General features: G+C 46.9%; 1 protein-coding gene across 4 annotated transcripts in view; it reads right to left on the reverse strand.

Annotated features, from left to right (window-relative positions):
* The window catches only part of TBC1D8 (TBC1 domain family member 8), a 166,374-nt gene extending 159,562 nt beyond the window's left edge, over positions 1-6,812 (reverse strand). For all 4 annotated transcript variants that reach the window (XM_066268227.1, XM_066268228.1, XM_066268229.1 and 1 more), the window contains exon 1: positions 6,517-6,812. In XM_066268227.1, the coding sequence (XP_066124324.1) occupies positions 6,517-6,643 (127 nt within the window). In that variant the 5' untranslated portion in view covers positions 6,644-6,812. The remainder of the gene's footprint in view (positions 1-6,516) is intronic.
* Between the last annotated feature and the right edge of the window lie 6,757 nt (positions 6,813-13,569).

The raw sequence follows: 13,569 nt of genomic DNA on the forward strand, positions 1-13,569 counted from the left end.
AATTAACAAACTGTCCTGGAATTTTGGGCCTATTAAGCTTTCTATGTATCAGTAATATGTGTACAAATCCCACCAACCCACCCACTGTGCAGATCTTTCTTCAATCAGTGCCAGAACACCAGTGTTCAATCAATTTCTCTTCTCCTGGGAGTTGTCCAATCTGGTCTGAGGGATCCCTCAGGTACATCTCAGGATCACCCTTTGCCATCCTGCTGGAGACACCCTTCTGCAGATTTCTGCTTAAACAGATAACAAAAGCCCTGGCCAGTTTGCTCAGTGGAGAGAGCGTCGGCCCGACGTATGGACATCACGGGTTTGATCTCTGGACAGAGCACACATGAGAAGCAACCATCTGCCTCTCTCCATCTCCCTTTCCACCTTCTCTCCCTCTTCCCCTCCCTCAGCCAGTGGCTCAACTAGGCCAAGCATTGATCCCAGGTGCTAAGGATAGCTCGGCTGATTTGAGCATGGACTGCAGCAGGGGGTTGCCGGGTGGATCCCAGTTGAGGTGCATGCAGGAGTCTGTCTATCTCCCTCCTCTCTCTTAAAAAAAGAAGTCAAAAAAATAGGAAGCAAATAATAAAATCTGGCTGAACAACAGACTCACCAAATGTTAAAAGGTATTAATGACTCAGATTCATAGAGTTGCATTCGCCGGCTGGTGATGTAGTAGGGAAATCCTTCAAGGTCAGTGTGTGGTCATTTACATAAAGGTTACCAAGGGTGGCTCTAACAGCTGGGTAGCACAGCCAGAAACTACCACCAGTCCTCACAAGCACGCAGGGCAGGTGTGAGAAACAGTCCTTGTTCCTGTTTTCTGCATAATTTCCATTTCCAAGATGATGCAAAACATTTCTCAGCCTCAAAGACTCACATGTATCAATTCTACTTGGATATCACATATTGTTCCAGGGCTGTAGGCACAGTGGTACCGGACCCAGATATGGGACTTCTCTTCTGGAGCTCATGTGCTAGTTTGCTCAAAAGAGATAAATCCACAAAGAGTGACAGTGATGAGTGCTGTGAAGGAAAAGTAGAGGATAGGAGGAGAGAATGGGGGGGGGGGGGTAGGGAGGGCACCTGAGTGAGAGGGGACAGTGGGTGAAGGTCCTGAGAGACAAGCATGCCTGACACACTGGAAGATCTGTGCTGAAGAGCAGAGGTAAAGAAGCAACCTGAGGCCCTGGCTGGTTGGCTCAGTGGTAGAGTGTCGGCCTGGCGTGCAGGAGTCCCGGGTTCGATTCCCAGACAGGACACACAGGAGAAGCGCCCATCTGCTTCTCCACCCCTCGCCCTCTCCTTCCTCTCTGTCTCTCTCTTCCCCTCCCACAGCCAAGGCTCCATTGGAGCTAAGTTAGCCTGGGTGCTGAGGATGGCTCCATGGCCTCTGCCTCAGGCGCTAGAATGGCCCTGGTTGTAACAGAGTAACGCCCCAGATGGGCAGAGCATTGCCCCCTGGTGGGCGTGCCGGGTGGATCCTGGTCAGGCGCATGTGGGAGTCTGTCTGACTGCCTCCCTGTTTCCAACTTCAGAAAAATACAAAAAATAAATAAATAAATAAATAAATAAATAAATAAATAAATATAAATAAATAGAGGGGAGAATCTGGATTGAAAATATCAGATTTATTACTTGCATTTTAAATAAATTCTTCTCTTATCCAATACCATCAGAATGTGGAGTCAAGATCATAAAATCCTATCCATTCACAGCTAGTAAATGAAAAGTTACATGCCTCTCAATCATTTTCAGCTCTTCCTAAAGAGTCCCAATTAAGCCAAAATGGTTAGCTAGCCTCTAGTACCTATATCTGGGGGGTGATATTCAGTCTTTGAAGTTTATGCTGCTTATTTTTAAAAAAATATTTTACTTATTGATTTTAGATAAAGAAGAAAGAAGGAGAGAGAGAGAGAGAAAGTGAGGGTGGAGTAGGAAGCATCAACTCATAGTAGTTGCTTCTCTCATGTGCCTTGATCAGGAAAGCAAGCCTGGGGTTTCAAACCAGCGACTTCGGTGTTCCAGGTCAACACTTTGTCCACTGCGCCACCACAGGTACTGCTCATTTTGAGTGCTTCAGAGAACACACGGGGAGAGAGAGGGCAGTGATGCTGTGTGTTCTGTCCACCACCTCCTAAATGCTAACTTTCCCCCCTCTTTGTTGTCCCAGACCTGACTGAACTGTTATTAGAAATATTCCCATGGGCTGGGGACATAGCCAAGTGAACACTGTAAAACTTGACTTGCTGCCCTTCCAGAGCAGCAAAATCACTCCTGTCAAGGGAGCATTGGGAACATAGCACTGTATTCAGCCACACCATGTTCTAACTAGAGTAAAAAGTGGCTGCCTCCCACTACTGCCCCTGAGCCCAGGATTCCTTTCTCCAGACAATCCCAGAGGATGGTAACAGAGGTTCCCTGAGGAGCTGGTGCCATGATGCTTCCCATCAAAGGAGGAGAAGGTCTCTGTTTCCCATCCCCTACCTCCAGCTTTCCACAGCAGTCAGACTACCAGGTAAACAGGAAGCTGATAAGAGAGAGGGAACGTTCCTATTCCATGTGATCACCTCAGCCTCAGTCAGAAAAGGTGGGTCTCCCTTCCCACACAACATTTAAGAAAAACGTGAAAACCATTATTCAAGCACATATTCATCTACCTATTCATCCTACAAATGTTTTTGAGAATATACCATATGCTAGGCACCTTCATAGGTAAAATGCCGGCCCTCATAGAACAAAAAAATTAGTGGAGAGAAACAATAAACAAAATAAACTGTACATGAGGCCCTGGCCAGGTAGCTAAGTTGGTTAGAGTGTTGTCCTAAGATGCCGAAATTTCGGGTTCAATCCCCAGTCAGTGACATACAAGAGTCAACCAATGATGGGATGAATAGGTGAAACAACAAATCAATGTTTCTTTCTCTGTCTCTCTCTTTTCCTCTCTCTAAAAATCAATAAATAAAAAATATGTCAATATATAATTTGTACATTAAAAAGTAAGAGGGTTATGGAGGGGAAAACTGGAGATGTATATAGGAAATGTGAATGTGTGTGTGTGTGTGTGTGTGTGAGTGTGTGCCTGCGCGCGCTCATGTGCAAGTAGGAGGACCAATTATAATCCTCAACGAAACAAAAACATATTTCTGAAGGTAGGCAATTTTTAATCTTGTCAGAGTACTTTAACTGGCAGTGGAGACCCCATATGTTTAAGCTTCTACCATCTGATTACAAATTCAGCATTGCAATAAAAGAAGGGAGATACTTCTTCGTTACTGTTCCTTTATATTTTATTTTCATCTACTCTTATCCATTTCTACCTGCTTCTCTCCAAAGAAAAACCAAGAACGGATCAAATGTGCATCATCTCAGTGTCCACTATTTTCTTAGATAAATTCCATCTAAGTTTTATACCGTTAAAATAAATTGCTGAGACTGATCAGTGGTGGCACAGTGGCTAGAGTGTCGACCTGGGATTCTGAGGTCTCAGACTGGAAACACCAAGGTCGCTAGCTTGAATGCAGGCTCACCAGCTTGCGTGCAAGGTCACCAGCTTGAATGTGGGATCATCGACAAGATTCCATGGTCAGCCCAAAGGTTGCTGGCTTGAAGCCCAAGGTCGCTGGCTTGAGCCGAGAATCATTTGACTTGAGCAGGGGTCACTAGCTCAGCTTGAGCACCCTGGTCAAGGAACATAAGTGAAGCAATCAATGAACAACTAAGGTGCAGCAACTATGATGCTTCTCATCTCTCTCCCTTCCTCTCTCTCATCTCTCTCCCTTCCTCTCTCTCATCTCTCTCCCTTCCTCTCTCTCTCTCTCTCTTGCTAAAAAAAATTTTTAAAGTCATTAAAATGCTGAAAATCTGCCAAATTTAAATTCTAAAATTTCTGAAAACTGCCACCAACATGTAGCTGTCCTCTGTGTCACAGAAGTTTTGATTTTACATTTAAAAGCAGCCCCATTAGGACGAGGGGATGTGGTAACTCGGATGTTCAGTCCTTTAGCCGGGAAGCATGTTACTTGCTTCTGGCTAAAGGCCCAAAAGTAAAGTATCCAGCTGCCCGGGAGCTGTCATTCTTTTACAGCCAACAGGAAGTTCTCATAAAGCAAACTGTTATAAAGCCAAAGTCACAGATACAATGACAACATGAGACTTGCTTGATTTTGGAATGCAACATGAGGGGGACCATCTCATTTTGAGTTAGTCTTAGATGGACTCTGGACAACAGAGCTAGGCTCTCTGGATAGGAAGCTGGCTGAATCTCTGTCAGGCATATGATCTGAGGCTTTGCCCTACCTGTCTGGATCTGTCTCTCTTGCTAGATAAATAATCTGAAGTCTGTCCCAAAACAGCTGCACAGGCATCCTACACAGTCAGCATATGGTGAACTAAGTAAAATGTTCCTTCTGGTTTCCCATTTCACAAATCTTCAAGTCCTGTCCTCACCTTCTATGAAAGGACACCATTTATAGGCCATGTATTGTGCATAAGGAACAAAAAATTAAGATACAATGATCTCAGGGGTCAGGAGGACAAACCCCTCCTCTGGCCTCTTCGCTTCTGATGGGCCTCACAGAGTGCCATTAATTTCCATTTCCCAAGAGCTCTGGCATTAATGAATCTGTGCTATTCAGAGGCCTAACAAGGCCTCTATGGCTTCCTGCCTCTTACTCTAACTCCGTCCCTCAAAGTTTAAAACAGCTCCCAGAGCAGGTTCACTAGCTGCCCAAACTGCCGCCACTGCTGACCATGACGACAGATCACCCTACTACCCTTTTCAACCCCCACCTATTGCTAGAATCTCAAAGGAGTCTGCCCTCCTTAACGAATCCATCTGCCAGCTTTCCCCTCCTGAATCTAAAATGCAGAAGAGTAACTCCCTTTGCACTTGGTTCTGCAGGTTCAGGGCCCATCGATTGATCTGATCACATTTTCCCACACTTTACTTAGCAGGAGGGCCTCCACTGAATAAGCAGACAGCAGTGTCACCAACAAGTAGCCCAGGGCCCCATACTTGGTCCCTTGACCTTTCTCTGGCATTGGTCTTCTCTGTATAAGAAGGATGTGATGGGGCCCTGGCCGGTTGGCTCAGTGGTGGAGCGTCGGCCTGGCGTGCAGAAGTCCCGGGTTCGATTCCTGGCCAGGGCACACAGGAGAAGCGCCCATCTGCTTCTCCCCCCCTCCCCCTCTCCTTCCTCTCTCTCTCTTCCCCTCCCGCAGCCGAGGCTCCACTGGAGCAGGGATGGCCCAGGCGCTGGGGATGGCTCCTCGGCCTCTGCCCCAGGCTCTAGAGTGGCTCTGGTTGCAACATAGCGACGCCCCGGAGGGGCAGAGCATCGCCCCCTGGTGGGCAGAGCCTCGCCCCCTGGTGGGCGTGCCGGGTGGATCCTGGTCGGGCGCATGCGGGAGTCTGTCTGCCTGTCTCTCCCCGTTTCCGGCTTCAGAAATAAAAAAAAATAAAAAAAAAAAAAAAGAAGGATGTGATGGGAAGAAGATCTAAGATTCAGATTCCAAAATCTGAAATTCCATTGAAGTACCCTAGGTACAACTGAAAAGGGATTATCAATTGTTCCTCCAATGGCACCTGTAAACAAGTGTCCCAGCTAATGCAAGCTGGCCTCAGTTTCTCCAAATGTAACACAGACAACAGTATAGTGATTACCAGAGGGAAAGGGGGTGGGGAGGTAGAAGAGGGAAAAGGGTTAAATGTTGACTGAAGGAAACTTGACTTTGGATGGAGAACACACAATATAAGTACAGGTGATGTGTTATAAAATTGTAAACTTGAAACCTACATAACTTTATTAACTAATGTCACCCTGATAAATTCAATTTTAAAAAATTTAACAGTGTTCCAAATGCTTGATTTTCAATCAGGTTTGGATAACTTTTAGGGGGAAATGTTTTTTATAAATTTTACAAGCCTGAGTTTCGTCCTACTTCATTCCTTGGAAGAAATGGAAAGGCGTGTAGGGAACTGACCTGATCAATTTCGCTACTAAAGCTTGGGACTTGCACTGCCTGGGCTTCTCCTCCAGGTGTGGAGTCCATCCCGGTCCGTCTTGGCCACAGTCCCCGACTGCCAAGGCCTACGAGATGCGCTACGCCGCTGGCTGACCCTGCATCCCAGGCCGCACCACCAGGGGTGCATTCAGGTGGCGGAGGCAGGGCAAGCCCGGGACGCACCCACTGCGTCTGCCCAGACAGCCCTCGATCCCTCAGGTCACGCTCCAGCCGGCATTTCTTCCCCGATTCCTGAGCCAAGTCTGGCCTCCAGGAGGAGGTCACTAGGCCGGTCGCACCTGCCTCGCCTGGAAAAATGGACGAGCCCGCAAGTCCCTTTGCACTGCTTCGACAGGGGCTTACAAGAGAAACGGGAAAGGAAAACGCGCCCGGGCAAGGCCGTCCCAATCGGCGCCTCCCGCAAACTCGCAACCGCAATGCGATCCCGCGGACCCGCGTGGAGCCAGGTTTGGGGCTGGGCCGCCGCACCCGCCCGCCAGCCCAGCGCGTCCTCACCGGTGAGGCGACCGCCGCCCTCGCCGTGCCCCCGGCGCCGCTGCAGGATGAAGTAGCAGCTGCTTTTTTGAGTCACCCACAGCTTCAGGGCATTCTTCAGCAGCACCTCCTCGGGCTTGAGCCACATCGCAGCGGTCCGGCCGCGCCCGCGGGTCCCGGCTCACATCGCTCTGGCCGCGCCAGGCGGAGCCTGCTCGGGAGGAGGCGGCGGGGACCGAAACCAGCCGGTGCGCTGCTCCGAGTGTCCCGGAGACGGGCCGCACAAGCAGCCGCCCCGCAGCTCCTGCACCATCCAACCCCGCACACAAGGCCGGCAGGCCCCGCCCCAAGCCCGCCCACGGCCACCCCAACCCCGCCTTCTCGCGTTGGCCTCGGCCTCGCACAGCTCTGAAGCGGAGGGAGGAAATCCCGTCCCCGCGGCCAGGCCGCCTCCCTTCCGCGGCACTGGCGGGACGCCGCGGCTGCTCGGCCTCTTCCTGAGGCCCGCGGGGAGAGGGAGAGAAGACCTCTCGTACTCACGGCTGCAGGTTGCGGGACCTCAAGCACTGATCTTTGGGGAAACTGCACGCAAGAAACCCCACGAGTGCTTGTAATAACATAGCACTTAAAATAACAAGACACATTTTTTTTACAAATAACCCAAAAATAGTATTTAAAATGAAGAACAATCCTTTCCCGATATTTTACATGCTGAACACACGTTGTCCATGCTCTGATAAGGAAGGGATCCAGGGAGCTGCTGAAGAGGCGGTGACGTCGTAGGACCCTGAGGCAAGTGTCAGACTAAGCTCAACACTGGATGCCCTTCTGGGCACAGAAAATATGGGTCGACACCTACGGGTAGCCTACGCAGGAATAAAACCAGTCACATTTGTCCTCAGCACTGAAGAACCTGGAGACGTAGGGTAGGTGAGAGTAAGGAAAACCTATTAGGGAATATAGAGGTAGAGTTTTAAAAATATTTCCTCAAAGCTGGTGTAGAAATAGACACAGGGTAGCTGGCCTTGAACAGGCTTGGGGGCCTCCAAGCCATCTCTGCAGAAGGCAGTGAAATACAACACCAAAGCAAAAGAGAGTGAAACAGGCTACTAAGCCAAGGCAAGTGGGATAGGGAAATGAGACAGACAGTTAAACAGTTTAACAGCCAAGCAGTTTACAGCCATCTAGTAAATGGCAAAATCTTGTCTTCCCAAACCAAGGACACTTAAAAGTATGAAAAAGAAGGAAATCTTACCTTTTGCGACAACATGGATGAACCTGGAACCTATTATGTTAAATGAAATAAGCCAGGCAAAGAAAGAAAAATATCATATGACCTCACCCATTTGAGAAATCCAAGGAACAATGTGAACTGAGGAACAGAACTGAGACAGAGGAGAGATCAAAGGGACCAGAGGGAAAAGTGGACAGAGGAAAAGGGAATGATAGAAAGGGATCAGAAAAGGGAAAGAGATTGGTGAAATTATACACACATAACACAACGTTATAGAGAGCAGAATAGCAAATCCTGGAGGGAAAGGGGTAGGACGTTGCGGGGAGGGGGAAATGGAGGATGTTGTGGGGGGCACCAAGGAGAAGGGGATGCATTCAGGGGGACACTAGAATCTATGTAAACACAATAAATTAAAATTAAAAAAAAGAGTAAATGGTCTACATTTCTTCCCAATCAAAGGGTAAATATCTTAAATCATTCAACTCAGGGAGATAGATAAAATTGCTGTAGGGGAGGAGGGAAGGAAAGGTAGAAGAGAGTATAGGGAGATAAATGGTGATGGATGAAGACTTGACGGGAATGGTAAATACACAATACAGTGTACAGATGATATGTTGTAGAGTTGTGCACCAAAAAACCTGTATAATTTTGTTAACCAGTGTCACCCCAATAAATTCAACAAAAAGGAAAGAAAATCCAATCAGTGCCATTTATACCAACCATACCCACAGACAGATAAAATCAGGGCAATAAAACATACTTTGGTTTTTGTTGTCGTTGTTGTTGTTTTTAATTCAATGAGAGGAGGGGAGGCAGAGAGACAGACTCCTACATGTACCCCAACCAGGATCTACCCAGCAAGTCCACTAGGGTTTTCCCCCCAGTGGGCGCTGCTCTGCTCTGGGGCATGCTCTTGTTGCTCAGCAACCGAGCTCTTCTTAGTGCCAGAGGTGGAGCCATCCTCAGCACTTGGGGCCAACTCACTCCAATCGAGCCATAGCTACAGGAGGAGAAGAAAGAGAGAAAGAGAGAGAAGTGTGTGTGGTGGGAGAGAAGCAGATGGTCATTTCTGTGTGCCCTGAACCCAGGACATCCACATGCTGGGCTGATGTTCTGCTGAGCCAACCAGCCAGGCCCATAAATCTCACTTTGGACCCTGGCCAGGTAGCTATGTTGGTTAGAGCATCATCCTGATATATCAGGTTTGCAAGTTTGATCCCAGGGCACATATAAGACTCAACCATCATCTGACAAGGCAGTGGTGCAGTGGATAGAGCATTGGACTGGGATGCTGAGGACCCAGGTTCAAGACCCCAAGGTTGCCAGCTTGAGCGTGGACTCATCTGGTTTGAGCAAAAGCTCACCAGCTTGGACCTAAGGTCGCTGGCTCAAACAAGGGGTTACTCCATCTGCTGAAGGCCTGCGGTCAAGGCACATATGAGAGAGCAATCAATGAACAACTAAGGTGTCACAATGAGCAACGAAAAACTAATGATTGATGCTTCTCATCTCTCCGTTCCTGTCTGTCCCTGTCTATTCCTCTCTCATCTGTCCCTGTCTATCCCTCTTTCTGACTCTCTCTGTCTCTGTAAAAAAAATAATAATAATAAAATAAAATATAAAAAAAGAATTAACCATCGAATGCATAAATAAGTGGAATAACAAATTGATGTTTTGTTTTCAAAAAAATCAATAAATTTAAAAACATCAAATCTCATTTTGGCACACTGGCATAAAGCTGATAAATACTGTATTAAGATCCTTCCCAAGCCCTGGCTGGTTGGTTCAGTGGTAGAGTGTCAGCCCAGTGTGTGGAAGTCCTGGGTTTGATTCCCAGTCAGGGCACACAGGAGAAGCACCCACCTGCTTCTCCACCCTTCCCCCTCTCCTTTCTCTCTGTCTCTCTCTTCCCCTCCCACAGCCAAGGCTCCACTGGAGCAAAGTTGGCCCCAGATGCTGAGATTGCCTTCATGACCTCTGCCTTAGATGCTAGAATGACTCTGGTTGCAGCTGAGCAATGCTCCAGATGGGCCGAGCATCGCCCCCTGGTGGACATGCCTGGTGGGTCCCAGTCCGGCACATGCAGGAGTCTGTCTCTCTGCCCCCTTCCTGCTTCTCACTTCCAAAAAATACAAAAAAAAAAAAATCCTTCCCCTAAGAGTTCCCCTAAACTCCTAGCCTTTGAAATGCTCAAGACCAAGGCCCCAGCACACTTCTCTCTCTCAGGAGCATTCCTGTGCCTTTCTCTTGTCCTCTTCATTCTCCCAGGAACATTACCTTCATCTTTCTCACACCTAAGCTCTAAGGGCTCTTCGTTTGCTCTGTAAGCTTTTTCCTGAGTCTACACCACCCTGCTGGCTTACTTTTACTACCTCTTTAACTTTATAAACTTTCTCTTATAATTTCAGTTCTTGGATTTGAATTCTTTTCTTTTTTTTTTTTTTCTTTTTTTTTTGCCAAACTCAAGAACTGAGACCTAATTTTACTGCCAACATTGTCAGTAACAAGAAGAAAAGAAAAACACCAAAATGTCCCTTGGGTTTTGACAAAGGTATCTGTTGGGCAAATGAGTTTGTAAAATCTGTATTTTCTGGTTTGCTCACTTTTATTGTTAAAAATGGCGCTGCCCATGTGAGTGGCTGTTGCCCAGGTGATGCTGTTAATTGCTTTCTGCTTGGGAAGGGGCTTGGTTATGCTAATGTGTGCTGGAGGGGGGCTTTAACGCCAAAAAGTTTTAAAAGGAAGAGCTAGGAGGTTATTTTGGGAAAAGACCACAGTGTTGCAGGGAGAGAGGCCACATGGTGGCAAAGAGGAAGCACAAGATGGAGGGGGAGCTAAACGGGAACAGAGGTGAGGGGCTTTGTAAGCTCCGCTGAACTGGTGAAGTGGGAGCCTTTGATTCTAGGAAAAACTGGAAAGATTCTCCTGGTTGTGGAACAGAACATGTGAGTGGGTTTTGGTGCCTCGTGTGTTTGTGTTTTACTCGTTGACCAGTCTAGAATAAAGGATGGCCCATCAGTTCTTGGCTCCATTGTTTCATTACCATCTGTCCAAATCAAATGTGAACCTGCATAGGCCAGGCCGCTGTGGTGGTGGCCACGACTACCAGCCATACAGTATCCCCTGACAAGATGTGATTGTTAATTAGGACAAAACTGAAAAGTAGAAGTCAAGTAAATCCCCCAAAGGGTGCCTGGGAACTGAGTGAAACTTCTTCACTGAAGCCAAGGATGATAAGAAGGGATCAGCTCAGAAATCTGGACCTGACCTTCCAGTTAAGAAGCCACTGAGAGCCCTGGCCGGTTGGCTCAGTGGTAGAGCATTGGCCCGGCATGTGGAAGTCCCAGGTTCAATTCCCGGTCAGGGCACACAGGAGAAGCACCCAACTGCTTCTCCACCCCTCCTCCACTCCTTCCTCTCTATCTCTCTCTTCCCCTCCCGCAGCCAAGGCTCCATTGGAGCAAAGTTGGCCCAGGCGCTGAAGATGGCTCCATGGCTTCTGCCTCAGGCACTAGAATGGCTCCAGCCACAATGGAGCAACGTCCCAGATGGGCAGAGCATCACCCCCTGGTGGGCATGCAGGGTGGATCCCAGTCAGGTTCATGCAGGAGTCTGTCTGACTGCCTCCCTGCTTCTAACTTCAGAAAAATACAAAAAAAAAAAAAAAAAAAAAAGAAGCCACTGAAAGCTCTGAGATAGGACAAACAGGACCTCTCACCCAGGGCTCAGCAGTGGCTGTGCTTCAGAACTGGAAGGCCACTGATAAGTATCTTCTGAGTAAAACTGAAGAAGGAAGTCAGATATAATTAGGAGGATTTGAGTGCATCAGAGACAGAGCCCTCATTGTTTTAAGAAAATAATCCTTTCAGAAACGTGCAGTGGGCACCTCCCCTTCTCAGACATATTGCCAGACCCTGGAATTGCAAAGATGAATGGGATATGGCCCTGCCTTGAAAAAATCACAGGTAGAAAAAATAGGCACAAAGTGTAGTGAGAGTCATGGTGGGGACAGTGGGGATTCACAGAATGAAGGATCACTTCCTCAAGGAGAGTAGGTATTGAAAAAGTCCCACAGAACAGCTATTGCTCAATTGCATTTGGAAAATGAATATTTGCCACAAGGTCAGGGAAGGAAGGCATGTCTGATAAATAGATCAGCGGGTATGACTTTGTGGTTTAGGGCATGCCTCTGGAGATGGACAACTACATCAAATGACAGTTCCTGTCACTAACTAGCTGTGCAACCTTGACCTTGGTCAAGATCAGAATCTCAGTGAGTCTCAGTCTACTCAACTATAAAATTGGGATAATCATAGCACCTTTTTAATAGTACTACTCAGTGTTTTATATATTTAATTACAGTACTTGGGACACACATAAGCACTCAGTAAATGTCAGCTATTATTACTAAATGTACAAAAGTTCCTGGAGGTGAAACAATTCACATGCACACTCACCAATATTTTAAACATTAATAACTCCAGGTCTTGGCCCACATATGTCTTTCAAGTGGCAACTGTTATAATTTCCTCTGGGATTATCCAACGCTAGTGCTGGGCACTCCTGTGACACCTCTCTTCTCTGCCTGAAATTCTGAAATTGCTTTCAGATTGAGGAGACTGAAGGACCTATCCTAGCAGTCTCTGAAGCACAGGAGGGTATGCAAGAGCAGAAGCCACTGAACTAATTTCTATTCTCTATACCCAGAAAAGGAGGATATTAAGTCACATATGGTGACCTATCCACACTGAACTCTTCTGAAAACAGACCTTACTCAATTTGGTTATATGTAACTAGTACGTTCTTCTTGGTAAATGCCAGTAGCCACTGGTTTGAGATAGGTAAAGGGATGTAGGTTCCTCCCCTCCCCATACATTCAAGAAAGGCAATATCTTACACAGTGGTACCTTAACATACAAACACTTTAAATCACAAGCAATTTGAGAGACAAACAGTCACTCACAGGATTTTTTTGCTTTAAGTCACGAGCGAATATTTAAATCACAAGCTTCCACCACCCTCCACTAGATAGCCTGCTGAACATTCTGAAAAGGAAGAAGGAACGAAGTTCCATGAAAAGGCTTTTGTTGAAATGGCCTCAACGTGAAAGCGAGGAAAGTGTGGTGAAAAGCCAAAAATCAGTGAAGAAAATGATGATTGTTGGGCAAATGAGTTTGTAAAGTTTGTATTTTCTGAGTTTGCTCACTTTTATTGTTAAAAATGGCATTGAGCAGCTGTCTGTGATATTGCTAATTACCTTCCTGCTTGGGAAGAGCATTGTTATGCTAATGTTGCTGGAGGAGAGGTTTTTGCACCAAAAAGTTTTGAAAAGAGCAGAGAAGGAGAAGGAGAAGGAGAAGGAAGCCATACAATGATGATTAAGCAAAGTAAATAATAGCAATTAAGTTTAGCGATAAAATTACATGTTATACATAGTGTGTAAGTTAAATTTTGCAATTAAATGTAGTGTTAAGTGTGTAGAGAGTAAGTTATGTTAAGCAATAGTGCACTTAATAAAAACCTCCTCCGCCGCCTGACCAGGCAGTAGCACAGTGGATAGAGCATCAGACTGGGATGCTGAGGACCCAGGTTCGAGACCCTGAGGTTCCAGCTTGAGCACGGGCTCGTCTGGTTTGAGCAAAAGCTCACCAGCTTGGACCCAAGGTCACTGGCTCCAGCAAGGGGTTACTCAGTCTGCTGAAGGCCCGTGGTCAAGGCACATATGAGAAAGCAATCAATGAACAATTAAGGTGTCGCAATGTGCAACGAAAAACTAATGATTGATGATTCTCATCTCTCTGTTCCTGTCTGCCTGTCCCTGTCTATTCCTCTCTGTGACT

The sequence above is a fragment of the Saccopteryx bilineata genome, chromosome 3 (genome assembly GCF_036850765.1).
Source record: "Saccopteryx bilineata isolate mSacBil1 chromosome 3, mSacBil1_pri_phased_curated, whole genome shotgun sequence".
In the NCBI taxonomy this organism is placed as follows: domain Eukaryota; kingdom Metazoa; phylum Chordata; class Mammalia; order Chiroptera; family Emballonuridae; genus Saccopteryx; species Saccopteryx bilineata.